The following is a 26,688-nucleotide window of genomic DNA, read 5'->3' on the forward strand; positions in this document are numbered from 1 at the left end:
CTGTTGACTGATGAGTTTGCCGACCACTGGAGAAAAGGAAGGATTTATCCGTTGGCTCTGCCTCCAGTGTTGGAAGCTCTGCCCCATTGGGAGCTGACCCCCCTCCACGTCCATGCCCTGTCCGTGTCCACAGAGGCCCAAAGGTTTTTCACTTCAGATAATACATTATAATTATTCCTCTACACTTGCCTGGGACCAGTCCTTCTTAAACCAAGAAAGCGTCCTTACCTGGTGGGATCTTAGCGGCAAGATCCAAGTCTGGGGTCCGGAGGGAAGCAAGCAAACAAAAAGGCAAGGTGAGGTCCCACCAGGAAAGGTGTCACACCACGAAAGGTTTCCCTCCTTTCGCTCCAGGTGTTGATAGCTCTTAAAAAGCAAATATCTCTCCTATGAATAAAAACTGTTTTCTTCTCAAATATTTACACCTCGGGGTGATGGGAGTTCATCAGCCGTTCCCCTGAGGAGCCTTGGCGATAGAGGTATTGGAAGCCTCCGTTGGAGGGCCAAGGGTGAAAAAGCCGCATGTGTGAGTGTGTGTGTGTGTGTGTGTGTGTGTGATGGGGTTGTGAGGTTGTGGGAGAGGAGTGGAAACTGTGGAAGTGCACTGTTTCCGTTTTAGGCTGCGCTGCTACAAACCCTAAAACCCCAATAAACCCCATGTGTGCCATGCAACATCCGGACAGCCAGGTGATTTGTGATGCAAAGTTGCTGAGTAAAGACTGAGTCAGCAGCGACCTACCACTCACTTGCCAAGACCCTCGCCCCTGCGACTGGAAGCAAGTTCTCCGCTCTGAGGCCGGACCACAGCGCGTCCCACGGTGAGGCCTGAAAGCAGATGCGGGCGCGAGCTCCGGGGGTTGGGGGGCGCGGACCGCACAGACTAGGGATCAAAGGTCCGTCAGTGGAGGACCTTTAGGGCTGAGTCCTGAGGCCCAAGTGTAGCGGTAGCCTGGAGGCAGCAGCCGCTGGAGGGGGGCAGGTGGATGGGTGGGGATTGGGGGGTCGCCAGGACTCTGAGAGCGCCCAAGGCTGCAGGGCGCGCTCTCCCGTTTGCGGGGTGGGGAAAGGTTTGCGGGGCGCGCTCTCCAGTTTGCGGGGTGGGGACCGGTTTGCGGGGCGCGCTCTCCCGTTTGCGGGGTGGGGACAGGTTTGCGGGGCGCGCTCTCCCGTTGCGGGGTGGGGACCGGTTTTCGGGGCGCGCTCTCCCGTTTGCGGGGTGGGGACCGGTTTGCGGGGCGCGCTCTCCCGTTGCGGGGTGGGGACCGTTTTGCGGGGCGCGCGGTCCGGGTGAGCTTTGCGCGGCCATTTCTGCAGAATGTGCCTTCTGGGGGCTGCGAGCGCGGCGGCGGGACCGCGGGGGTCCCCGCAGACTCCCCCGCGCGCTGGGGTGCGGGGCCGGGAGCGGGACGGGCACGGTGCGCGCGGCCCAGGTCACCGGGACCGGCGGGACCGGCGATGGCGTGCACTCCGCTGCGGGGCGCGCTTCTCGTGCGGCCGCTGGCTTCGCGCCCAGCCAACCCGGGGCGGTGCCCGCGGCTCCGCCTGGCCCCGCGTGTCCCGCGGCTCCTCCCACTCCGGCAGTGAACTTTTCCTTCCGTTTCCGCGCCCGCGGCCAGACACTTGCTGCAGCGGGACTGCCACGCCGCCAGGTCCAGGTCCGGCTCCGGGAGGGAGAACGGTAACTTCGGTCCCGCCCGCGCTTCCCACTTTCCCGCCTTCCCGCCCGCCCGGCCGCGGCGGCGCGCCTCCCCCTCCGCCGCTCCCCTCCCCGTCCCGCGCCCCGAGGCCGCCGGGTCCGCGGGTCCCCGGGGCGCTGGGCGGCCCGACCGATCCGATCTGCAGCTTTGGGGAGAGGGCTCTCCGCGGCCCCAGCCTCGCTCGCTTCGGTTTGTTTGCTTGATCTCCTTTCCCTCCCCAGCCAGCGGGCGGGCTGGCGTCCCCGGGGACTCAGTTTGGGGAAAGGAGCGGTGGATTTAGAATAATAAGGTGACCAAACGTCCTGCTTTTGGAGGGACAAATTGTTCAAAATCGGGACGTCTGGTCACCTTAATTTAAAAGGGAAGGAGCGGTTCTCGCAGGGCCGACAGCAAGGGCTCCGGTGTCACAGGCCAGGCCGGAGGTGGAGGTTCGAGTCCCCCACTTCCCTGCTTGCCAGCCGGTGGGGGGGCCTGGGCCTCTCTGCTAAATGGGAATGACGAGGAGCCCAGGCTAAAGGCTCCAGCGAGGAAGGGAGGAGCTGATTGTGGTGCATAGCAGTGCCTCGTCATCCAGGCTTAGATGACTTGAGCTGTCATCATTGTTGGGGTACCCTTGTGCTGGGCCCTTGAAGGTCCTTTGAGGAAGTGGGGGGGGGGGGGGAGGGAAGGCAGGACTGCCAGGCTGCCAGGTATCTGGTAACCTTTCACCGCTGTATCCAAGTTTGCATTTATGGGGTGATTGAGTGTGAGTCATTCCCGGGCCTTCTCCAGAACTTCTGGGCTGGCTGACAGCGTGGTCCTAACTTGTTCTTTAAGGCTCTTTCCTCCCTAGGGATCCACGCAGCCTTCCTTCGTTCCCGAAGGGGCGGGTGTTTCCTACATTCACGGCCCTTCTATGCTTCCTCTGGGCTACGTGGCTGTAGGCACGTGACTTAATGACTTAATTTCCCAGTTTCTTCTGCCATGCAAGCTAAGGCTCCTGTCAGCCTCCTGTCAGCACCCGAACCCCTCCTTCCCAAGTGCCCCAAGTGAGGGTGGAGGTCCTCAGAGCTGCTTCCCTTGGAGCCTTTTAGGAAGATTGTCTTCACTGGGCCAAGAATGGGGTGTAAGATGTATTAGGTCATTTTTTTTTTTTTTTTTTTTGAGGAAGGAGCTCATCCCCTCCCCCCTCCCATTAAAGAAGTGATTTCCTGCCAGATGTTGTACCATTCGCCAACGAAGCGTGCGAGGGAAATCATCCCTGGAGGGTTTTAGTTTTATTTCCATAAAAGCTGCTTGACATTTGGATGTCATTTTAAAATGCCAGTGAAGACGGATAGTCCTGAGTACCGCAGGCCGTGGTGATACTAGGGAGTGTTTATTGGGCGTTTAGAAGGCGTTGCACTGTGCTTAGCATCTCACGTGCATTGTTTCTATCAGCTGGCAGCCACCCGTGACTGAGGCATTATTGTTGGCCCACTCTACAGATGAGAAAACTGAGTACTTCGTTCAAGGTCCTATGGCTAGTAGGTGGAGGAGCTGACTCAGCCCCTGATCTTCTGTTTACCATGACTGGGCTCTCTCCATGGCCCTCCTGGGTCCCCTTTAGTTCTGCTGTGTGTCTTCTAACCACGGTTTATTTGGGACAATGAAGAATTTAAAATTTTTAAGTGCATTTCTATTATAGCATTTATAAAGAAACTAGAGGCCCAGTGCACGAAATTTGGGTACAGGTAGGGTCCCTAGGCCTGGCCGGCAATCAGGGCCCATCAGAGCCTTCCTTCATTCACACCGCCCCCTCGTGGTCAGGGCATGTCACAGTGAGCGGTCAAACTCCTGGTCTCCTGGTCAAATTCCCAAGGGGACAATTTGCATATTAGGCTTTTATATATATAGATTTGTATTGCGTGCCTGCCGTGTACCTGGCTTTTTTCTGTGACTGGAGCCAAAGAAAGGATCATTAAGATAAGCTCTCATTCTGCAAATAGCTTAAGTCACAATGGATAATAGTAGTAATTAACCTAGAGTGCCCGGTGCTATTAATGCTTTGTGTATATTATACATGGATTCATTTAAGAGAAGGTAGATGTATTTAACAGTTGAGTCTGTAGTATCCCATGATGGCCGCTCTTTGAGCCTGAGCCCCAAGAAGGGGCCATGTCCAGACAAGTAAGGCCAGGTGTGCCCTCAGCAGAGACCGGAGAGCTGAGAGAGGCCTGGAATTTCTTGGTGGGTTGTGGGGACACATGGAAATAAGGGGTGAACACCAGGACTTGCCTTCACTGAAATTATGTGGCTGGGGTCAGGCACCCCCCTCGGGCACTGCCCTTGCCTTGATTTCACTCAGAAATCAAGCCCAGCGTCGCAGGCCTCAGAAAGTCACTGAATGTTCAGCCTTGCAGACTTAAGAGGGCCAAGTCCACCACGCTGGCTTGCGGTAGACATCCGTTCCAGCAGGTTGTTAGAAGGGATGTATGCCCAGGGTTTGGAGGGAAATCTTTGGGGAAATCCCACTGCCGAGCTGTGGAAATCAGCCTGAATGCCACGTGACCACTCTGTAGCTAAGCCCCCTCCGGGGAGGAAGAGTATGAGCCACACTTGGATGACACACGTCGGATGTTTCATGAGTGTGCAGTTCCCTCTGCCTGCTCACCCCTCTCTTCTTACCCGTCTCAGATTTCTGGTCAGACATTTCTTTCTCCAATTCCTGGAAGCTTAGTCAGTCCCTCTGGTACACCCACACACCCAACAGCAGCCCCACGTTTATGGGAATGGTGCCCTTTTCCCAACAAGACAGGACCAGGTCTGTGCTCCAAAGCATACCTCCGTGTCGTAGCCCCCACCCTAACACGTACACATTCATGGGTGAGTCTTCTCAGCCGTCTCAGCATATTAAATGTTTGCCTTTCTTAGGAGCCATTTTGGTAAGCATTCTTTTTTTTTTAATATTGTGGTCACATCATTTTATCATCATACAGCCTAGACCCAGCCTCTAAGATTAGTGATATCAAAAGGCTCAAGGCTATTGATATAACCTGTTGAAGTTAGTCTCTTTTTCTGATGGATCTTATATAACTTGAACTTGCTCATTTTGAAAATACTTCAGGGCTTTGCTAAGTACCAATCCACATCGAAAGGCAATGAAGTCTGTATAAAGGAGATGAAATAAAAACTATTGGGCACTTCTGCGTGCCCGGATTTACCCTTATCTCTGAAGACAGAGGATTTTATCTCTTGGTTTCAAGAAACATTTTGAGTTCTGATCTGGAAAATCTAACTGCTTCCGAACTGGAAACACGTTGATGGCTGTGGTGAGGGGCCTCCGTGAAGTGCTGAGAAGAAACAGGATGGTCGTTTGACTTTTTACGGTCTTTGTATAGATTTGGGTGGAGCTCCCCCCGCTTCTCAGATCTCTCCTCACTGTCCAGCTCAGCCCTAAGGGAAGCTGGATGTGACATAATACTGCCCCTTGGAGCTCCAGGCCGCTAGGTGTGCTTTGCCATCTTGGACACCTCCCCTTCTTCTCCCCACCTTCCAAAAGGCATTACTTGTGCTCCATATGTTCTGCCAAAGCAATGTCAAGTCTAGCTCTCTATCCCTCTCCCTTCCTCTCTGTAAAAAATTAATAAAATATATATATTTTTAAAAAAGAATCAACCAGTGAATGCATAAATAAGTGGGACAACAAATCGATCTCTCTCCTCTCTCTAAAATCAATTAAAAAAATTTTTTAAAGGCAATTATCAAAAGACTGACCTAACAGTGTTCATTGGAAGTATTTTTAAAAAGATAATGCTGATAAAACAACATTAAATGTGAATTTCCATTCTTATATTGTTATTTTTACCTCTTGGAGGCAGTGGTAGGTGAGTAGGGGATGTTTGGCTGATAGTTTTCCTAGATCAGGAGTCTGTGCACCTGTTTTGTAAAGGGCCACATGGCGAATATTAGCTGCTTACGGGCCACCTTATCTTGTGCCACAACTGCCCAACTCTGACTGTGGCAGGAAAAGCAGCCACAGACAGATCATCAGTGAATGGGTATGGCTGTGGTTCCTGCTGTGGGGTCGAACCCTGGCTTCAAAATAAGACCACCAGAGGCTGATGATTAATTAAAAAAAAAAAAAAAAGCAGGCAAGGATTTATTGAAATAAATACTGGCCAGGACAGCCACAAGAGCACCACATGCAGGTGGACTCCAAACGACTGCACCACTTCAGGGGTAGGCAATTCCTTTTAAAGGTTTAATCCACAGGAATTTTCCTTGGTTCTAAATTCTAAATCCTAAAGACTACATTCTAAAGACTGGGGTCAGCCCGCAGGTTGGTTTCCAGTCACACCCTGCTGGACATTGGAATGTGGTCCTATCTTGCTATAGCCGATAACACAGAAGCAGAGCTCAGCGGTTAGTCTCTAAAGGTTATCTACAATTTCTATCCCTGAAGCTACGGAGTCAGTGGGAATCTATCTCCTGTGGTCCTGGTCCCAGGCAAGGGAAAACTGCCTTAGCCTCTAGGTCTCCACCTGGAAGCTGAGGTAAGTACCCTGTGTTTTAATCAGATGCAGGGGCCAAACTAGAAGAGTTAAAATTCAAACAGCAGTTTTTACCAAAGTATGGTTGCCATTATATTTCAGTTCCAATAAAACTTTACTTACAAAAACTGGTGGTGGGCAATAGTTTGAAGGGCCTTCAAGTCCAAGGAGTGGAGTTAGATTTGAAACTCTAGGGATCTCTTAAAAACGATCGAGCACAGACAGACTTGAGGAAATCTGTTCTGGTAAACCATGGGAAACCATGTGGAGCAGAAAGAGAACTTGATGCTGCAGGTTGCTCCTTTTTTAAAATTTAAAAAAAAATAAATCTTTATTGTTCAGATTATTACAAATGTGTTCCTCTTCCCCCGCCCCTCAATTGCTCTCCTCCACCAGCTTCCCACCCCACCCTCTGTCCTTTCCCCATTTTCAACTGGGTTTGAGCGATGCCTGGCAAAGGATGAGCAACTAATCATCTGTGAGAAATCCAGGGGAGTGTCTCCTTACAAACCTTAACGCACTGTGTACCTTCCACAGCTTCTCCTACACAAGGAACGCTTAACAAAGTCATGGATGCTGGATTAGGGGCTCCCTGAGGACAAGGACTTGGTTTTCTTCCCCATTGTATACCCGGCTCTGGAACAATGCCTGCGATAGAGTTAGCGCTCAAGCATTTGAATGAATCCATGGGGGCAGGAGCGCAGCCCTGGAGCCTCAATGTGCAAGAGTGTTTATCTCTAAGCTTAAGTAAAAACCCTCACCTAATGAGTGTTATTTAAAAACTTCAGACCAGCCGAAACCAGTTTGGCTCAGTGGATAGAGCGTCAGCCTGCAGACTGAAAGGTCCAGGGTTCCATTCCGGTCAAGGGCATGTACCTTGGTTGCGGGCACATCCCAGTAGGGGATGTGCAAGAAGCAGCTGATCGATGACTCTCTCTCATCAGTGTTTCTAACTCTCTATCCCTCTCTCTTCCTCTCTGTAAAAAAATCAATAAAATATATTTAAAATAAATAAATAAATAAATAAAATAAAATAAAATAAAAACATCAGAGCAGCTGAAACCAGTTTGGCTCAGTGGATAGAGCGTCAGTCTGTGGACTGAAGAGTCCCGGGTTTGATTTCAGTCAAGGGCATGTACCTTGGTTGAGGGCACATCCCCAGTAGTGGGTGTGCAGGAGGCAGCTGATCAATGTTTCTAACTATCTCTCTCCCTTCCTCTCTGTAAAAAAATCAATAAAATATATTTAAAAATAAATATGTGAAAACATCACACTGGATACCAATTTGCTGTTTCGTTTTTCTCCTTCCAGATGGCAGACGATCAAAACTCTATCGATCAGAACTCTGTCGGGGAGCAGGGAGCTGGGGAGTCAGCGAGCGAAGATGCAACTGATGCTAAGCCAGACCGGTCCTCCTTTGTCTCCTCCATCCTGCGGTAAGTCTCCTTCCTGGCTGGGTTCCTGAGGGGCCTAGGCCACTTCTGTGCTTTTCCCACCCACCCACCCACCCACGGGGAGGGGGATATCAGAGAAGGGGGTTTACGCTGTACAGGGGAGGCATGCACAGGGTCCTGCTGGCTCTGTGTGACTAGGTTCCCCCGTGTACTACTCCTGTGTTTCTGGGACAAGCCCAGGTGTGGGGGAAAGCAAACCATGGGGTCTCCTGCCCAGCGGCTGTGTGTCAGGGTGGCAGCCGCCCAGAGTGAGGGGCTGTCCTTGCCACAGGTGACTTGCAGCCACCGTTATTGGGAGTAGAGCCTGAGTTCACCCCCACCCTGGGCCTGGAGAGGTGCTCCATTGAAGGGAGAGCATCCTGCCTACTGAGTCCCACTTTTTCCCTTACTGAGTTTACCTTTAAATTCTAAATCTCACATTTAATATTAATAATAGTCACTTTGTTTATTGAACTCTTGTACGCCAGCTCAGTGCTGCTTGTAGACCTTATAACCCTAGGAAATGGTTGTATTGCTATCACCATTTAATAGGTAAGGAAACTGAGGTGCTAAGAGATCTAATAGCTTGCCTTTCTGAAGACAGTTAAACATGGTAGAGCTGAGCCCTTACCGGTTTGGCTCAGTGGATAGAGCATCGGACTGCGAACTAAGGGGTCTCAGATTTGATTCCAGTCAAGGGTATGTACCTTGGTTGCAGGTACATCCCCGGTGGGTGTTATGGGGTCGAACCCTGTGTTCCAAATAAGACCACTGGAGGCTGATGATTGATTTAAAAAAGCAGGCAAAGATTTATTGAAAAACTGGCCAGGACGGCCGTAAGAGCACCACACACAGGTGGACTCCACATGACCACACTGTTCCAGAGGTAGGAGGTCCTTTTTAAAGGTTCAAACAACAGGAATTTTCCGTTGTTCTAAATTCTAAAGGCTGGGAACATTGGAATGTGGCCTTATCTTGCAGAACTCAGAGGTTAATCTCTAAATGTTATCTATAGTTTCTATCTCTGAAGGTTATCTACAGTTCCTATCTCTGAACTACTGAGTCCGTGGGAATCTATCTCCTGTGGTCCTGGTCCCAGGCAAGGGAAAACTGCCTTAGACTCCAGGTCTCCACCTGGAGGCTGAGGTAAATATCCTGTGTTTAATCAGGTGCAAGAGCCAGACTAGAGGGGTTAAAATTCAAACAGAAGTTTTTACCTGAGTATGGTTGCTACTATATTTCAGTGGGGTGTGTGCAGGAGGCAGCTGATCGATGTTTCTCTCTCATTGGTGTTTCTAACTATCCCTCTCCCTTCCACTCTGTAAAAAAAAAAAATCAATAAAATATATATATTTTTAAAAAATGGTAGAGCTGAGATTAGAACCCAGGTGATGCCAGCTTCCCCTACCCACTTAATGGTTCTGCTGGGCTTCCCATGCAGAAGAAGTAGGGGCTGCAGAGACGTGGAGGAGCCTCAGACCTCACCTTAACCCTAGTCTCAGAGGTTCAAGTGAGCGGGGCTTCCTGAAAGAGAAAGGCATGGTCAGTGGGTCGGAAGCATCAGACTTCTTGATAGCTCGCTCCTAAGCCAAGCCCCATCTGGGAGGGACAACCAGGGGGGTTATAGATGAGGTTAGGGGGGCTCTCAGGCAGCACTCAGGATGGGAAGAGCTGGTGATGGGGGTCAGCCTGGTTCCCTGAAACATGCTGGAGAGAGCCTCGACTCATATCATCCCAAACAAAACTCAGAATAGTGGGAAGAACCAGCATCCTGGACCTGAATTCCATTGGCATTTATTGGCTGCCATTTAGCATCAAGAATACCCACTGATGTGGCCAGAAAATAAAGTTCCGGCTCCTGAACACACTATTAAATGGAAATTGTGTTGAAATTGCAATTGGATTGGATTGGCCTTAAAAGTTAGCTTATGAATAAGTGGATAAATAATACTTATCGCTGGAAAGAAAGCTATTTAGTATCATCTCTTTCCTAATTTTTTTTTATTTTTAGAGCTAGAAGCTCTGAGGAGCCATGAATAAATGCATGGGGTGGGCAGGAGTTTTGTTTTGTGACTAGTGTCACTACTTCTTTGAATGCCTTCCAAGTTCTGGGCCAAAAAATGACAACTCATTTAGGTCCTTCTTCAGTTGTTTTGAAAATTGAGAATTGGGAATTTCCTGACTTTCAAATAATTGTTATTCAGCCCTTAGAGTCACTTATATTTTCAGTTTCTGGGACATACCCCCAAAGAGGCTTTATCAAACCTCTAATTGCCATTCATCATATCTGTTCCTCTTTTCCTTAGAAGCAACTTGTCTAGTTCAAATACTTAACAGAGATACATTAATTTAAAAAGCATTAATGAACATTTGTTACCGGTAGTATCCTTGTTTTCTCTTCTTGGAAAATGCTTTTAGACTATATGCTGTAAAAAAAATAATAATAATAATAATCGTTTTGTTAAGACCTTGTTGCTACAAATGTAGTTGGTTCATTTATGGGAAGTGTCCCCTGTGTAATTGAGTTGACAAAGCCAGTTCTCTTTATCAAACTGGTCAACCACCCAAGACTTGCTTTCCATCAGTGTATTTTCTATTACTAAATGTGTTATTTGATATATCCCTGTGATAGCCATCTTGTTCCTGAATTCTAATTCTTGGATGGATGGATGAATGATGGATGGATGAATGAATTCTAATTCTTGGATGGATGTTGGGAAGGGAGGAGGGAGGAAAAGGCGCAAAGTCCAGTGCTGTGCTTACCTCCTGAAATAGGTGTTTGCGTTGCTCTCATGGGACTTAAGCTCAACAGTGATGCTGTCCTTGGGAATAATCAGGGTGCTCGTTGCAGCTGATGGCAGGCCCCCTCTCCCTCCCATCCCACCCCCAGCTCCTTTCTCAGAATTACTGTCTTGTAAGGTAGTTTAGGGAGCATAACACCCTGATACCCACCTGTAATTGAGGACAGACTGCCCACCCACCCTGCCCTGCAGACTAAGGATTCTGGGAACTGGAAAAAAGCCTCCTTTCTCCCCAGAGCCTGGAGGGCACTCTCTGGCCCTGAGTAGCTACCTACTTCAAGCCCTCTGTCCCATCCTGGCTTTTTTGTGTCATTGCCACTAGATGGCACAATAGCATCATTTCATTTTCATTCCATTCCATTGAATAAAACCCAACCTGTTCCTTATGTTCATTTAAAAACAAACGTTTATTAAAATTGTTTTCTAATTTTCTGATGATTGAAGAACACTTGGAAAACACATAGAACCACAAAGGAAAAACCTCCAAATATTAATTTAAAATTAGTAAAGTGTTGGGCTTTTAAGAAATGATCAAGAAGAAATACCTTATGGCCCTAGCCAGTTTTGCTCAGTGGACAGAGCATCAGCCTTCCTACTGAGAGGTTCCGGTCAAGGGCACATGCCTGGATTTTGGGCTCCATCTCCAGTAGGAGGCGTGCAAGAGGCATCCAATCAGTGATTCTCTCTGCTCCTTTTCCAGGGGGAAGAGGAAAACGTGGAGGGGTGCGTTTAGCGGAAGGAATTCCCCCCCACCAGCCTGTATTAAACTGGCTTGGTTTCCCAGTGTATTTATGCAAACGGGGCTTCAGAGAAAAATTCCCTGAGCCGGTTTCCTCTCTCTGTCGGTCGGGGACCTGAGCACGGAAATCATCCGGAGGTCTGTCCTGGGTCGCAGGTGTTGTAAGCTTCACGCCTTGCACCTGCTGTGACCCTGAACCAGGAAACGGAGAGAAGCTTTGCTGAGCGGTTTGCTTAGTAAGTGTTTGGTTTCGGGGTGCTCACATTTTTTTTCGCCTTTGCACTTGGAGAGGTGAGATGGGAAACTGTAGTCACTCCTGGGATCACTGACTCCATTCAAGACCCTTGAACATGTATGTGCCTCGTTGAAAATGGACGGCTCTGGTACCCACTCCCGTCTTTTGTTTTTGTATTACTACCTTGAGTGCCTTTAGGAGGAAAAAAAAAATATCCCGATGAGCCACAAACTCACTTCCTGTTTTTGTTCATTTACTTATCCTGTCCATTTCACATGTGTTGCAATCTTCCTGCGTGGGCTGTTTTGACACTTTATGTAGTTTCGGCCTTTCCGTGGGTTGCCTGCCTCTGTGCCCATCACTTTGCATGGCTGTGTAGGGTTTTCGTCTACCAATTCTTGGTCCCTGGCCTAGCCGTTCATTCCCCTACCGTTTCCAGCTTTTTTGCTCTAAAAAATAGAGCTGCTGACTGCCTCTTAGAGGGATGTGGGTCTTTTTCCCTTTGGACCTCACGCACATGGCAAGTCTCTTTGTCCCTGGGGAGCTGTCGCTGGGTGAGGAGGATGCTGCAGGGTGGAGCCTGGGCATTTCTGCTGGTCAGCAGAGAAGGGGGAGGCCAGGGTGACTTTCCCAGCCCCAGCGGGAATGGGCTTATGGAAAACTCCAGCGGCAGCTCCCTGCTGATTCAGCCGCAGGCCGCCGGGCCGCCGGCTACACCAGCCTTCTGTCTCCTGCTGAGCTCCCAGCATGTTCAGTTTTTATTATTACAGAGAAGAGGAAAACGTACTGCCTGTTGTCGCATGGCGAGGGAGGCCGAGTGGGGCGCTTTCGGATGGAGACCCGAGGTATCGCCTTGCCTCTTTCCTTTCCTCTCCTCTCCTCTCCTCTCGGCCTTGCTCTGGGCCTTGGAATGTCGGGACTGTTGGGATTGCCCTCCGTTGAAACGTGGCAACCATGAATGAATCATCCCAAAAGCATTTAGACAAAACGGCTACGAGAACCAGAGCTCTGGTTCCCAATGAAGCGGCCCAGAGGAGAAACGTGTGCCCGGGGGTGTGTTTACTCTCGCGCTGATGAATGCCTGCGCCCAGACAGGGCTCCTGGGGATTCTGTTCATGGGCTCTGCATGCTCCCAGCTCGTCCCTTCCAAATATAGAAAGCTATAATTCACGTTTCCAGCAGGCTGGGGCATCTGTAAGAGGATAGAACCTGTACTTAGCCACTCCGGCCATGGGGAAAATTACATTCTCGCCCGGAGCGGATTACAAAAGTTCAGCAGGCACTTTTCTGAGATTTTTCCCCCCTGCTTCTTTGCAAAGTAAGCCGGCGGTTTTAATCCTGCTGGTGCTTTCTGGTGGGCGCTGCCGCAGGCTCCTCCTGGAGGTCTTTTTATATTCGATAACCGCCAGGCATGGGTTGTCATTTTTGGCCTCTTGACTTGGTTGAAATGACATGAGCTGGCCTTGCACCGTGAAATTGGAGGCTCTGCAAACTGGCTCTGTACCTAAGAAGTTCGGATAATTCCAGGTCCTAGTCGTGGACCCCGGCATTATCTGTGTTCCCGGCAGAGATCTGAGCCTCTCTGAACATGTCTGGGACACGGAGATAACGGTCCTGGCCCGGGCCTGTGAGGAAACACAACACCAGGAGATGGTGAGGATGGCTGCCCATTCGCGCACACTGATGGGCATTTACAAAGTCATTCTCCCAGGCCCTCCTCGTGGTCACAGTCTTGTTTATCTGGCCCTACGCACAGTGATATTCCGGCCAGAGCTGCTCTAAAACCTGTAGCCAATTGTGGAAGACAGGAGCCTTTAAGAGGATTTACAACTTTTAATTCACTGGTCTGGGTTATCATGAGCCTTACACCTAACAGCAGGTTCCAAAACAAGGACCCTGGCTGGGTATATGTCTTCTCAACATAATCAATAATCTTGGCCGAAGTCTTCTTAATGTTTAAAAAAAAAAAAAAAGTTCCAGGTAAAGGGTAGGTTTCTCAGCAGAGAATGAGCAAGAAGGAGGGAGAAGGGGAAGAGAGAGAATGTGATCTAAGAATACCCTGGCCAGCTTCTGTTTGCTGAGTCTCCTTTTGTCTCTGGTCTGGATTTTGTAGCATGAACGGGAGAAGGGTCACGAACGCACTTTGTCACACATACAGCATCCCACCAGTGTTAGTGGTCCTGGATCCTGGGGATTCGGGGAGCTGCCTGAAGTGGTTCCTCCATGTGTGCTGTGTGTCAGGTTTGGGAGAAAGGCCAGTTTCCATAGATCCGGTCTTAAACGGAACTCCGAGCGCCCACCTGTTGGGGACGGTGTTCTCACATGTTGCAGCCTCCTTCCTCTGCCGGAAAGGCCTTCTATGAAAGTGGGACAAGAGCAGCCACTTTTAGAAAATCTTATCTTGGGGGGGATGATCGCCAGCCGAAGAAGTGTCTAATCTGGATCTTTGAAAGCTTCTTACTACCCTTGGCGTTCCCTCCCCGACCCCACCCCTGCGAGAAGCTGCCCCGCAGATCTGTGGACCGTCGCTGTCTTCCTGCCCTTGGCTGGTTAGTGAGCACCATCCCTTTGGAGCCCTCGAGGCCCTGACTCCTGTCCCGCGGGTGTTGTTTATCGGGTGATCTGCTTGGCTCTGGCAGCTGATTTCCAGACAGACGGTAACTTGATGAGCTGCTGGCACGGGCCTCACCCATTTTTCCTCCCCGGACTGGGCTGATGGTGAGCTACAGCTCCACCAAGCCTGTGCCGGGGACGAGTTTTGGTTGTATTGGACGTTTGAAAGGCTAGGGAGACTAGGGAGACGGGTAGAACCACAGCAGGGAAATAGAAAAATGGGGCCCTTGCAACAATTAGCATAAAAATCCAGTAATCTTCAAAATAGGTCAGATCTCGAAATCTATTTGCTGCATATGGTTTTTAGCTATTAATAATAATTTTATTATTGAATAATGAAGGTATTCACATATACTGACAGGCAGACAGTCAAAATTCTTTTTCCCATTCCTTCCTGCTATCCTGCTCTTGGCCCCCCAAATGATATATAGTAACATTAGTGCTGATAACATCTATTTATTTCCTCCTCATTTCCCCCCAAAAGGTAGGTAGCATCTTGTTCTGCCCTTTTGTTTTATTTTACGCTTCACACTACTTCACACTACTTACTGGAAATCACCTGCTCTACTCCAGGTCTAGTGCTCTTTTGGAGCTGCCTCTGGGGGCAGACGTGTGAAGAGAACCTGGCATCCCCTATAAACAGTCAACAGAGAGCTTCCTCATTCTTTTTCCCATCAAACTCTGTGGTTTTGATGGAAGGACCCTGCCCTTTCCCAGTCGAAACAGGAAGTGGAGACTGAACTGCATCTTGGTCATTTATGGGAGTGGGGGTCTGGCTGAATCATATAGGCCTACCAGCCGGGCCTTTTCGTTGAGGGATGCTATTAAAACTTAAAATTGGAAATGAGAGAGGCAAGGGGGGAAGAGGAAGAAAACTTGTCAATGCAGAAGCATTTCCAAGAAATTAGATGTCACACACAAAAGAAATACTTCAGCAAAAAAATTGTCCTGTGTTCCTGCAGAATCAGCCACCCTCAAATCCAAAAAGAGTAAGCAGATATTCAATTCATTTTAAAAAATGAAAGTTCAAGTGAGGGAAACTTTCCTTACCTCCTTTTTGAGATATTTATCAGGAATCACATTTCATGCTCAATTGTAAGGCACTTTTCATAACCATGGAAGTGTTTTCTTTAAAGTGTATATATCTTTATTCCCTGTTGAGTCCCTTTAAAAATAAAAAACAAAATACATTTGATTTTCCAAATTCTGTTCTGATAGAAACGGAATTATTTTTTCTTTTTCTTTTCTTTTTTTAATGTGACGTATTCAAGCCTGTTTCTCTTTAAAAGATGCTCACTGGTTTTGTTTTCTCATCTTTGAGGATGGGCTAATGGCAGCTCAAAAGAAATCGCATCTTGTTTTATGACTTGGATATTGTGCAGTTGGTTTTAAAATAATCCATGCTGCCAAAGATGAAAATAGACTTTTATCTCTGAAAGGGCTTGAGCGCATAAAGCGTGCTCTCCAGCCTGCCAGACTCATTGCGACTGTGATTAGGGTCTTTGGCCTTAAGTGACCTGAAGATCTGTCAGGAGTCAATGAGAAAAGGCAGCCGAGAGGTTAACCAGGTCCCTGCCCACAGTAAAAGCACTGACAGATGTTGGTTGTTGTTACAGGGACCTATACAATGGGTGTGATTGTACCCCCTCCTCCTACCTCAGAGATGTCAATTGAAGACCAGATATCGTGGTGCCCATGAAGGGCTGTGCACAGATGTGTTTTAAAATATGTTTTTACTGATTTCAACGAGGAAGGGAGAGGGAGAGAGAAACATCCATGATGAGTGAGAATCATTGATCGGTTACCTCCTTCCCGTCCCCAACTGGAGATCAAGCCTGAAACTTGGGCATGTGCCCTGACTGGAAACCGAACCATGACTTCCTGGTTCATGGGTCAGTGCTCAACCACTGACCCATACTGGCCAGGCTGTTGACACATATTTTAATGTGCACGGATGCTGTCAATAGGGGTAATTGACCAGGCAACAATGACCTGCCCTACCCCTTCCCAATGGCATGTCCTTGAAGTGTACAGAAACTCGATTTGCTGTTACTTAACTCCTGAGGGTTTTTTTTGGAGGCCTGGGAGCGGAGAAGGCTGCATGGGAGTCCCTGCTACTGCAGAGCTCCCTGTCTAATCTTGTGACAGTCATAGAAGGCTCCATCTTTGGGGAGAGGAAACTGATGCGCTATGAAGGGCAGAGACGCACTGGCCCAGGTTGCACAGGTGCAGGGAGGCAGACTGCTCTCTGACTCCAGGTCTAGTGCTCTTTTGGAGCTGCCTCTGGGGGCAGACGTGTGGGGCTCTAGAATGCTGACGTGGAAGCCTGATGATCCCACTTTGCTGATCACTAGCTGGGTGATCTTGGACAACGCCTGCCTCTCTGTGGCCTTTAGTGTTTCATTTCTGAAAAATGGGGGAATAAGACTCCATTCACTCATGTATGTATGTAACACATTTTTTAAACCTAAATGTCCTGACTAGAGCCTCTCATACAGTATTTAATAGAAGGGGCAAGAGTGGGCCTGTGTGGCTCGTTCCTGATCTTAGGGGGAAGCATGCAGTAAGTGTGATGCTGTGGAGTTTTCACAGATGCCCTTCTCAAGCCAAGTTCCATCGTCATCCTAGTTTATTTCACATTGCTATCATAACAGGGTGTTGGATTTTTCCAAATGCCTTTTCTGTATCGAGTTGGCCAAATGGTCTTTGGCCTTTATTAACATGATGGATTACATTCATTGTTTTTCAGAGATTTAAACCAATCCTGGGGTCAATCACACCTGGTCAGGATGCATAATCCCATTTATAGATTGCTGGACCTGACTTGCTGATATTTTGTTAAGGATTTTTTGCATCTGTATTCATAAGGGATATTGGCCTGTAGTTTATAACGAATATTTATTGAGCCACGTATATGCTAGGCATTGTTCTAGGTGTTAGGGATTCAGCAGTTTTTCAGAACAGATTTAAAATTATCTCTTTTGTGGGACTTACATTCGACCAGATGACATGCATGGAGGCTTTCCACTCACATTTGACTTTTTTTTTTTTCTCTCTCTGGCCCCTCAGTGATACCCCTGTTCTGGCCTCAGGGCTTACATGCTAGGCTTTTGGTAAATTGGACTTAGGTGTTTGAAGATTGAAAGAGGCCGACTGTCTTTTTTAAATTGCTGTTTCCCCCCTCCCCCAGTATAATGTCACTGTTCATTGAATTAAGGGGCACATAGAAAGGGGCACTCACTAATGTGTTTGCACCAACTGACACAACTGTGTAACCAGCACCCACATCAAGAACAGCCTATGACGTGCAGCTGAGAAAGTCCTTATGTCCCTCTTCCGGTCCCTAACTATCCCACCATCAAGAAAAGGACCTCCCAGCTTCTGATCCCAGGTGTTCGTTTTCTGAACTGGATGAAAGACGGAGTCCTCCTATAGGCACCTTTTAAATCTTGGTTCTTTCCCTCAGGATCGTACTTGTAAGGTTTGTATGTGTGGCTTCATGTTGTCATGGCTTTGTTCACTGTCCTTGTTACCTAGTGCTGCCTCCTACGAATATTGAGCAGTTTATCCTTCCTGCTGTGATTGGACTTTTGGGTTCTTTCTACACCTGCCATGGTCCGTCTTTTGGTACACAACGTTTGCCCACCTTGGGGCACATGTCGAGAAGTGGAATTGCTCTGTCATAGGATTTATTTAAGTTCGTTTTCAGAGACTTCTGCCACTTGGCCACACGAAGTGGGCTCTCCCCAACAATTTCAGGTGCCGTGCACGGTCACTCTCAGGTGCAGCCGTTCTGGTATGGCATTGAGATCCCCCCTCCCCTCCCCCCCCGGCAACGAATGAAATTAAGATGTACGTTCCTTTTAAATGTGATGATTCATTAAACAGAGCCATCTGTCTGCCCCAGGTCTTTCCGTCACAGATTCTGCAGCTTCCTTGGCCGCCCCTTTCATGCTGATAGTAAAAGCAAGGGCCATTCATGACCAGGCTTCTCCCATAGCCCCTGTCTGGCTTTGTTTCCACAGTAAGAAGAAGAACTCCATCAAGGCCACCCAGAACCAAGAGCCTACATATCGGTATAACATGAACTTTGAGAAGATGGGCAAATGCATCATAATAAACAACAAGAACTTCCACGAATCGACAGGTAGGGGCTGTGGGCAGGGGCTCGCCTGTCCTGTTCCCTTCCAGTGTCTCCAGTTGGGTTCAGACTTGTAGCACTCATTCAGCAGAGAATGCTGTGCCCAGCGACTAGGGCACACGGCCGCTTTGTAGATGGTATTTGCACGTCTAGGAGGATGCGTTCCAGCACAGCCAAGGGTTCGGCGAGCCTGAGGGAGGGCGGTGAAGGATGAAGAAAAAGACAGACAAAGAGTATAATTTGGGTCTAGGTGGATCTTCTGTGCCTGGCTGAGGCCACAGAACAGATCCAGACAGCAAAGCTGATGCTTTATTTGTAGTCAGGGGTAAACAAAGTAATTTATAACGTTCTTGTAAGTTTCATTTGTTTTGGTAGCACTTGCTGGCCCTCCCACAACCCATTAGCTACCCAGGAACGATCTAGGGAGCAGTCACAAGATCAAGCTTAATTATGCTTAGAGCACATGTGTCAAACACAAGGCCCGCGGGCCAAATCCGTCCCGCCAGGCCTTGCAATGTGGCCCGCACCGCGCTGTCATCACTGCACTCCGCTGCGTTTCCATCACAGTGACAGTTTATGACTGTTCAGTAAACCATTCGGCCCGCGATTTAGGCTGGATTTTAGATTTTGGCCCCTTCTCTGATTGAGTTCGACACCCCTAGCTTAGAGGGCTATGCCCTCCAAGCTGGGACTTGTTTGGGACTTTGCCAGCAGGTCAGTCCGAGGCTTAACCCTATAACCGCTCCCTACAGGAAGGGATGTGGGGAAATCGAGAACTTGTAGTCCAGGGGCCACCATGTAGGCGCATGAGCCGAGACTCAAGAGGGGCTGTTGGCCTTGACTGCAGCTGAGCGTTACCTCTCAGCTGCACGTGGCGCCTGGCCGGGTGATGGCGGCACACAGTGCTCAGCCGAGGATTGCTCACCGTGAACTGGTGCTTGACTCCCACAGGGCTGTCCGTCCGGAGCGGAACAGACAAAGATGCTGAGTCCCTTTTCAAGACCTTCCAAAACCTGGGTTTCGACGTGGTGGTGTGTAACAACTACACTTGTGCCCAGATGCACAAGGTGCTGAAAGAAGGTGCATGCCTACCCCCTCCTCCCTCTGTCCTTTTCCTGCACCTGAGAGAGGAGCAGGGCCCAGCTGGTCTCGGGGATGCTTCGAGGACACAGGGATTTCAGTGTGGGAGGCCTTTCCTGCCTCCGGACCGCTCCCTACCTGCCTCCGGGTGGGTGGACCTCTCTCAGGAAACAGCTTTCTCCGTAAAAAGATGAAGTCAGCTTATATGACAGCAAGAGAAATAAGATCTGTCTCTACAGAAAGTCTCAACTTCAAAAGGCTAATTCCTAGGGAAGTAACAAATGGCTGCCATTCCGCTCACCACACAGTTTCAGAGTGAACTTTTCCCTGGTGGAAGAGACAGAAGAATAATCCCATGTACCCCACAATGATGTTCTCCCCTCCCCCAGCCTTTGACAGCCACCATTCTGCTTTCTGTCTCTGAGAATTTGACTCCTTAGGGACCTCGTAAGTGGAAGCATCAAGTGTTTGTCCGTTAGTGACTGGCTTGTTTCACTTAGCACAATGCTTCATTTTCTTTAACAAATACTTGCACGACACTGGCTTGCAAATGTTGACACGTGTAATAGGTACTAGTCTATCCATTTTACAGGCAAGGAAACCAAGACACAGAATGGCAAAGAAATGTGCCCTGTGTCACAAACCTAACAGCGGGGCCACCCCCCTTCAGCACCCCAAGATGCTACCTCCCAGCAGCTGCCTAAACCCTCCCACCTGCGGGGCTCACATCCTCACGAGACAGCTCCATTCTGGTTTCGGACTGAGAATTCTAGAATTCTCTAACTTCTCCACTGGTCCTCCTCCTCTCTAGTGGGGTGTTTCTCCCCCTGCATGGCTCTCTGGCAGGCTGGCAGGGCTGGGAGGGAGAGGCACCACCTCTGAGGTCCCATAGGGCTTGTGCTTTTTCTGCTCACTGTTCAAATTCCTTGTTTGCAGCCTCTGAGGAGGACCACAGAAATGCAGCCTGCTTCGCCTGTGTCTTGTTGAGCCACGGAGAAGAAAACTCGATTTACGGAACGGACGACAAGATGGACATCAAGGACTTGACCTGCCTTTTTCGGGGGGATAAATGCAAAACCCTTTTAGAGAAACCCAAACTCTTCTTCATCCAGGTAATCCCTTTTCAAAGCCAGCACCACGGAGAGGGGGAACAGGTTACAGCCTGATTGGACCGTATCATCTCTGCAAATCTATGTGCTTTTTTGATTGGAGGATGCAAATGTGGGTTTTGTTTTTCTACCTCTCAGTGCTGGGCTTCTGTGTTTGCTTCAGCTCCCAGATCATGGGGGCTTCTTTCAGACATTGCCACCCTGTTACTCGCTTCGCTGACGAACTCAGTTCAGCATTCATGTAGTCATTCACCCGATGATCACTGAGCTCCCCGTACATGCCGAGCACAGCTCCAGGCACTGGGACACGGCTGGGGGCAGCACGCGTGTGTCTGTTCTTGACTCCATGGAGCGGTCTCTGCTTTGCCACCTAGGCGTGCCGGGGCACAGAGCTCGATGACGGGATCCAACCCGACTCGGGGCCCATCAGCGACACAGATGCCAGCCCCCGCCAGAAGATCCCCGTGGAGGCAGACTTCCTCTTCGCCTATTCCACAGTGTCAGGTACCAAGCCCCGTATCTGTGCCATTCCACTGTCAGAGTGCAGGGCTGTATACGTTTCCCATTGCCCTGGGGATAAACTACCACAAACACCGTGGCTGAGCGCACACACAGATGGGTGATCTTAACAGTTCTGAAGGTCAGAATTCCAAAATGACTTGGCAGGGCTGCATCCGTTTCCGACGGAGGCTGTAGGGGTTAAAAATCCATGTCCTTGCTTCGTCCCCCACAATTAAAACCTCCTGCATTCTTTGGCTTGTGGCCCCTTTCCTCCCAGCCGACTCCTGCCCCCAGGGCAGCTGGCTCTCCTAGCTCTGCCCCTCAGGTAATTGCTCATTCAGCCGCCTCTCACTTGGAGATTTCTTCAGCAGGAGCCAGCCTCTAGTTCCCCCTCAGCAGCAGGAACATATCTCAAAAATCCTCTAGGGTCCCCCTTGAGTTGGAAAGTAGCCCGCACCCCAAAGAATGGTGAGGCGTTCCAGTTATGGAGCAATTCTCCAGCCTCTCCTTAGGCAGGTTCCGTGTCACACACTCCCTCAGGAATCTCACAGGCATCCCTGCAGGCCCACCAAGTCGTGTGTTGAGCATCTCCACGCGGCCCTCTAAATCTTTAGACGTCTGTCTGCCCTTTGAGCACCCCGGCACGATTCTCATGAGGGACTCGCGTGCAGAGTAGAGTGACCCTGTTTCAGAAAGGTACGTGGGAGGGCCCCTGACAACCGAGAGCTCACTGTCAGGGGTGAGCGGGGCCGGCCCGGGCAGCTGACCTGCTCTTCCTGTTTCCTGTCCTGTGGAAGGCTATTACTCGTGGAGGAGCCCGGGATGCGGCTCCTGGTTTGTGCAGGCCCTCAGCGCCACCCTGGATGAATACGGGAAAAGCCTGGACCTCTTGAAGATCCTCACCAGGGTGAACTACAAGGTGGCCAGGGACTTCGAGTCTCGGACCTTCAACCCGAATTTCCACGAGAAGAAGCAGATCCCGTGTGTGGTCTCCATGCTCACCAAGGACCTCTACTTCTCTAAGTAGCCTTGCCCACTCTCGTGCCATGTAGCTGGAAAGCAATGAATCCTTTATTGATGAATCATCTCTTTCTTTCTTTCTTTCTTTTTTCTTTTTTTTTTTTTTAATGTTCTTGAGATTTCCATAAATTCTAAAGGATTTTTAACTCAGGAAAATTTCTCACAATGTTATCTACGCAATGACTTTGTCGTTTCCTCTTTAGATTCTGAGGTTGTTGTGTTTTTTGTTTTTTGTTTTTTTGTTTTGGTTTGTACTTTTCCTCTGGTTGTCCATGTAGCACATACAACAACGATTACCTCTGCTGATGACTCTTGGCTGTGTCCACTGTGGTTGGAGGTGCCGTGGATGGCCAGTTAGAATCATGTCGGTGCCTGTCAAAGAGAGAGTCCTGGTGCTTGACAAAACACAGCCAAGGGGGTGGTCTCCCTGATATTGCAGAAGCGGGAGATCGAGTGTGCTTTGAGTGATATTTTTTTTTGAAAAAAAAACAAACAAAACCATTTTTATTCTCAGGCAGACATTCCCAGATAACTTTCAAGGGAAAATAATTTAAAAATAATTTAAAGATTCTATTGCGTATCAGTCAGGATCCAGTTAGGAAAACAAACCTTTCTAGGTGTTCCAACAGAAGGAATTTAATAGAGGAAATTAACGTGCATAGATGACCAAAGAGGAGCCCAACAAGAAAGAGGAAGCTATTACCACCTAGAGCTGTGAGGCAGTGTGGTTCCCTGAGTCCAGAAGCTGGGGTCTCCCCAGGAGCTGGAGGGCTAGCACCCCCAAGGAGAGGAGTCATGGAACATGGAGCCATGGCAGGGACAAACCCCCTGCCCGAGATGGGGCACCACCAGATGAGTCAGACACGGAGAAATACCCTGGCTCCACCTCTTCTGCCCTCCGAGTCTTCTCCGGCACTTCCCCTTCCAGACCCACCTGGAAGCCAGTTGACAAGGGCACTGGGAAGTGTTTCCCTGTAATACAGCAGAAGAAGGGGTAGTGAATGGGGCAGGGGAGGAACAAGGAGTGGATGTAAGCTGCCTATAATGTGAATAGAAATCATTGTATTTCCTGATGTTTAGCGATTCCTCCAGTCAGTCCTTTATTCATTTAGGTGTCATATAATCTGTGTGCAATTAGTTTTAATTTTAATAGATCAATGAAACTTTTAAGATGATTCCATGCCAAGGTGGTGGGTTTTTGTGTTTTTTTTTTTTTAGCTTTTGACAATAATAATGGGTTTTTAATAATAATTATGGGTTTTTAATTAATAATAATGGGTTTAATGTTCATATTTATTGATTAAAATGTAATGGGTGAATGTCTAGCCTGCTCAGTTTCTATTTCTTTGGATGTGCCTTATGGTCGTGGGAAAATGCCAAAACAGGAAAAGAATTGACCCTACTCACTCAGCCTCCACACGAAATATAACTCACATTTCTTTCGAAGCTAGAACACTCACAGGATACTAAGTGAATCTCTCGGGAATCACCGAAACTCCTCCCATACAGGGTTAATCAGCTTCTGAAGTTGTTTGCGATGGGCTGCCATTTATTAATTTGGCAGCAAGTCAGATGGTGTAAAACTACCTTCTTTCAATAAGAAAATGGGTGTAGGGTCAGTTTATGAGACTTGTCCCTGGTGTTCTGCCATCTAAAATATACCAAATGTTCACAATTTAAGCAGAGATCATGAATCAAGAATCAACAGGCACCCGGCCCGCTTTCCCCAGAATTCACAGGCTGTTCCTTGGGAAGTACTCTCCTGTTCCCTTTTATAGAAATAAATGAGCCGACATACATTGTCATTTGGAGTAAAAATCATAGCACTCTAGTTACTGGGCCTTGGAAGCATTTATTATTTAGAGAGAAATGATCTCGTGTTTAAAAAAATTAGTTTTCAAAAACTCTTTGAGCAGTTATATTTATTCAGTTTATAAACAGGATTACCTCATGCCCCTTAGATCAGAAACATAGAAATGCTATTAAGAAAGCGCCTTTTGCCCTGGCCAGGATGGCTCAGTTGGTTGGAGTGTCATCCTGTACACCGAAAGGTCATGGGTTCAATTTCTGGTCAGGTCACATACCTAGGTTGTAAGTTTTAGTCCCCTGTTGGGGTATGTACGAGAGGCAACCGATTGATGTTTGTCTCTCTCAAGATTTATTGGGGGGAAAAAAACATTCTTGGTTGAGGATTTAAAAAAGTCTTTGTCCTAGACAACTTCATCAGGCAGACACTTGTTTATCAAGACTACAGATCCCAGCCCTAGCTGGTATGGCTCAGTGGATAGAGCATCAGCCTGGGGACTGAAGGGTCCCAGAATCGATTCCAGTCAAGTTGGTTGCAGGCACATCTCCAGAAGGGGGTGTGCAAGAGGCAGCTGATGGGATGCTTCTCTCTCATCAATGTCCCTCTCCCTTCCTCTCTGTAAAAAATCAATAATATATATATATTATTGATTTTTTACAGAGAATATATATATTTCTTTTTTTTAAGACTACAGATCCTATTCCAGCATAGGTATGTGTTCATTCAATTCTAACCTTAAACTTTAAAAGTGTATATATATATATATATATATATATATATATATATATATATATTTTACATAGAGGAAGGGAGAGGGATAGAGAGCTAGAAACATTGTTCAGCTGCCTCCTGCACCCCCTACTGGAGATGTGCCCATAACCAAGGTACATGCCCTTGACCGGAATCGAACCTGGGACCCTTCAGTCCACAGGCTGATGCTCTATCCACTGAGCCAAACCGGTCAGGGCTCTAATCTTAAACTTTGATCCTTTCATTACCTGAAATTCTGATAAGTTACCCTACAGGAGAGCGTCATCCTGGTTAATACATATTCCTACTTTCCATTCTTATTTAGGACCCAAGCTCCCCCTGCAGGGGTAGCAGGCAGGGCGCTGCTGTCCTGAGGAAGACAGTGCCATTCTGTGCGAACTTAATGGGCTCAACTCTGAGCTCCTCTGTCTTTCCTCAAGGTCCCACTAACCTCCTTTAAGCGTCAGCTTTAGGCTCCACCCTGAGCTTTCTCTCCGATCAAGTTTCCACAAACCATCAGAAACCTGTTATGTTTACGGATTGCCCCAAGACAGGCCTCAAGGCAAGTGCTAGGCTTTCGTGTTTCCTTGTGATTTACAACCTCAAAAACACAACCACCAAGGCCTCACTGTGAGAAAGAAGATGATGTCCCCTGATAGGACGCAGACACTGGTTGACAAATCTCTTGTCCAGTCTTGCACTGTGGCCTGAAATCTTTTTTCCAGCTGCTCTGGCTACCAAGGATGGCCTTCCGACTTCCTAGGGGCACGCCCTTCAGCTTAGCTTTTCACCTGTTGAGGTTTTTCCTGCAGGCATCTGGCCAGCAAAGCTGTGGTGGTCAGCAATTAAAAGCAGCAGTTCATCGGTGTCACTAGGCAGGCAGCAGCCCAGGTATCACTAATTTTGAAACAATGTGATGCTTGTCAGAGATATGCCGATCAAAGGCTTCTTTTACCTTGTTGGCCTGGTAAGTATTTGAGGATCTTCAGCAGCATCCCCAGGAAGCTCGGCCCCACCCACATCTGCTCAACTGGCATCTGCATCCTCCTGCACGTTGCAGTTTGAGAAGCTCAGTTCTGAGGGCAAGGATCACTTGCTGACACATTTTTGCTTCCCCTTGGCACGGAACATGCAGCTGATCCAGGACGTGCCTAAAAGGATTAGGGAAGGAACATAAGTGTTTTGGAGCTGTCACCGAAAATGTTTTCAGGCATCTCTTCTCCTTCAGCAAATCCTCTCGTAAAAACTTTGTGACAGCCTTCATTTCCACGGTAGACTTTCTACGCCTTTCTCTATGTTAAATGAGCCTTCAGCCGAGTGATGTCACAGGACTGTTTACGTTCTCAGAGTGTCTGCGAATGTAGACCGCAGCCTTTAAAATGTCTTCATAAACAGAGCGGGATTAAGGGAGCCATTCCTTGCATGTTTCCGTTGGCAGGAGTTGCTGTGGTGCGTTGAAGCCACAGGGTTTGTCTCTTCCCACCCATCCTTGGAGCCCCGTGGACACCCAAAGAATGATGGTCTCTCCCTGCCAGTATCCCTCGGGCCATAGGTCACCCTTCTGATGGACCTCAGGGCTTTGTTCTGGATCCGATGGCAAATCATTCATTGTGACTTAGAAATCGTTAACACAAACACAATGCATGGGGAGGGCTCCAGCCACCACTGCAGTACTGATGTGGCTGTGGGAACTCCAGCTCGCAGGTTCACGCGTGAATAGCCCTCTGAAACTATGTCTCAGTAAAAATGATGGCTTGGCTTTTGGTTTCTATAGCACTATAAATACAGGGCTACAATTTTCTAACACGTTTGTTTGAAGTATAGAAAGCCAATCTGTGCCAAAGGACTTATATTGGAAAGGCGCCTGGGGTTATGGCTGCAGATATACAAAGTGGCCGTAGGACAACATGCTTCATCCTGATTCCGAGCCTCCCTTGCACCTCAGCACGAAGAGCAGCAAAGCCTGAATTAAACATCTGGAAAAGGCCAGGACCGGTTTGGCTCAGTGGATAGAGCATCGGCCTGCGGACTGAAAGGTCCCAGGTTCGATTCCGGTTGAGGGCATGTACCTTGATTGCGGGCACATCCCCAGTAGGGGGTGTGCAAGAGGCAGCTGATCGATGATTCTCTCTCATCGGTGTTTCTGACTCTCTATCCCTCTCTCTTCCTCTCTGTGAAAAATCAATAAAAAATATTAAAAATAAAAACAAAAAACAAACAAAAAACATCTGGAAAAGACCACCAAAGGGCC

At 48.5% G+C, this 26,688-nt stretch overlaps 1 protein-coding gene across 6 annotated transcripts; it reads left to right on the plus strand.

Annotated features, from left to right (window-relative positions):
• The first annotated feature begins 1,569 nt into the window (after positions 1–1,569).
• CASP7 (caspase 7) lies at positions 1,570–22,012 on the plus strand. 6 transcript variants are annotated; one of them, XM_045582121.1, is made up of 9 exons: positions 1,570–1,678; positions 7,520–7,644; positions 12,187–12,261; positions 18,055–18,176; positions 19,122–19,250; positions 20,187–20,362; positions 20,734–20,863; positions 21,658–21,949; positions 21,980–22,012. In XM_045582121.1, the coding sequence occupies exons 2-8, from the start codon at positions 7,520–7,522 to the stop codon at positions 21,885–21,887; spliced, it is 987 nt and encodes a 328-aa protein (XP_045438077.1). In that variant the 5' UTR covers positions 1,570–1,678; the 3' UTR covers positions 21,888–21,949; positions 21,980–22,012. The 6 variants fall into 6 exon arrangements, with proteins under 6 accessions (XP_045438077.1, XP_045438078.1, XP_036294987.1 ...); XM_045582122.1 differs by lacking the exon at positions 12,187–12,261 and having other exon boundaries at positions 1,573–1,678; XM_036439094.1 differs by lacking the exons at positions 1,570–1,678; positions 12,187–12,261 and adding an exon at positions 6,838–6,935 and having other exon boundaries at positions 7,520–7,648; positions 18,055–18,179; positions 19,125–19,250.
• Positions 22,013–26,688: the final 4,676 nt, after the last annotated feature.

This window comes from Pipistrellus kuhlii, unplaced genomic scaffold (assembly GCF_014108245.1).
Source record: "Pipistrellus kuhlii isolate mPipKuh1 unplaced genomic scaffold, mPipKuh1.p scaffold_m20_p_15, whole genome shotgun sequence".
Lineage (NCBI taxonomy): Eukaryota > Metazoa > Chordata > Mammalia > Chiroptera > Vespertilionidae > Pipistrellus > Pipistrellus kuhlii.

Bases quoted from the DNA above. Each gene is read 5' to 3' on its own strand.
- CASP7 (XM_036439094.1), top strand. From the start codon at position 6,853: ATGCCTGCGATAGAGTTAGCGCTCAAGCATTTGAATGAATCCATGGGG. The intron at 18,180-19,124 runs GGGGCTGTGGGC...CTCCCACAGGGC, and splicing joins CTTCCACGAATCGACAGGTA to TGTCCGTCCGGAGCGGAACA. The intron at 20,864-21,657 runs GTACCAAGCCCC...GTCCTGTGGAAG, and splicing joins CGCCTATTCCACAGTGTCAG to GCTATTACTCGTGGAGGAGC.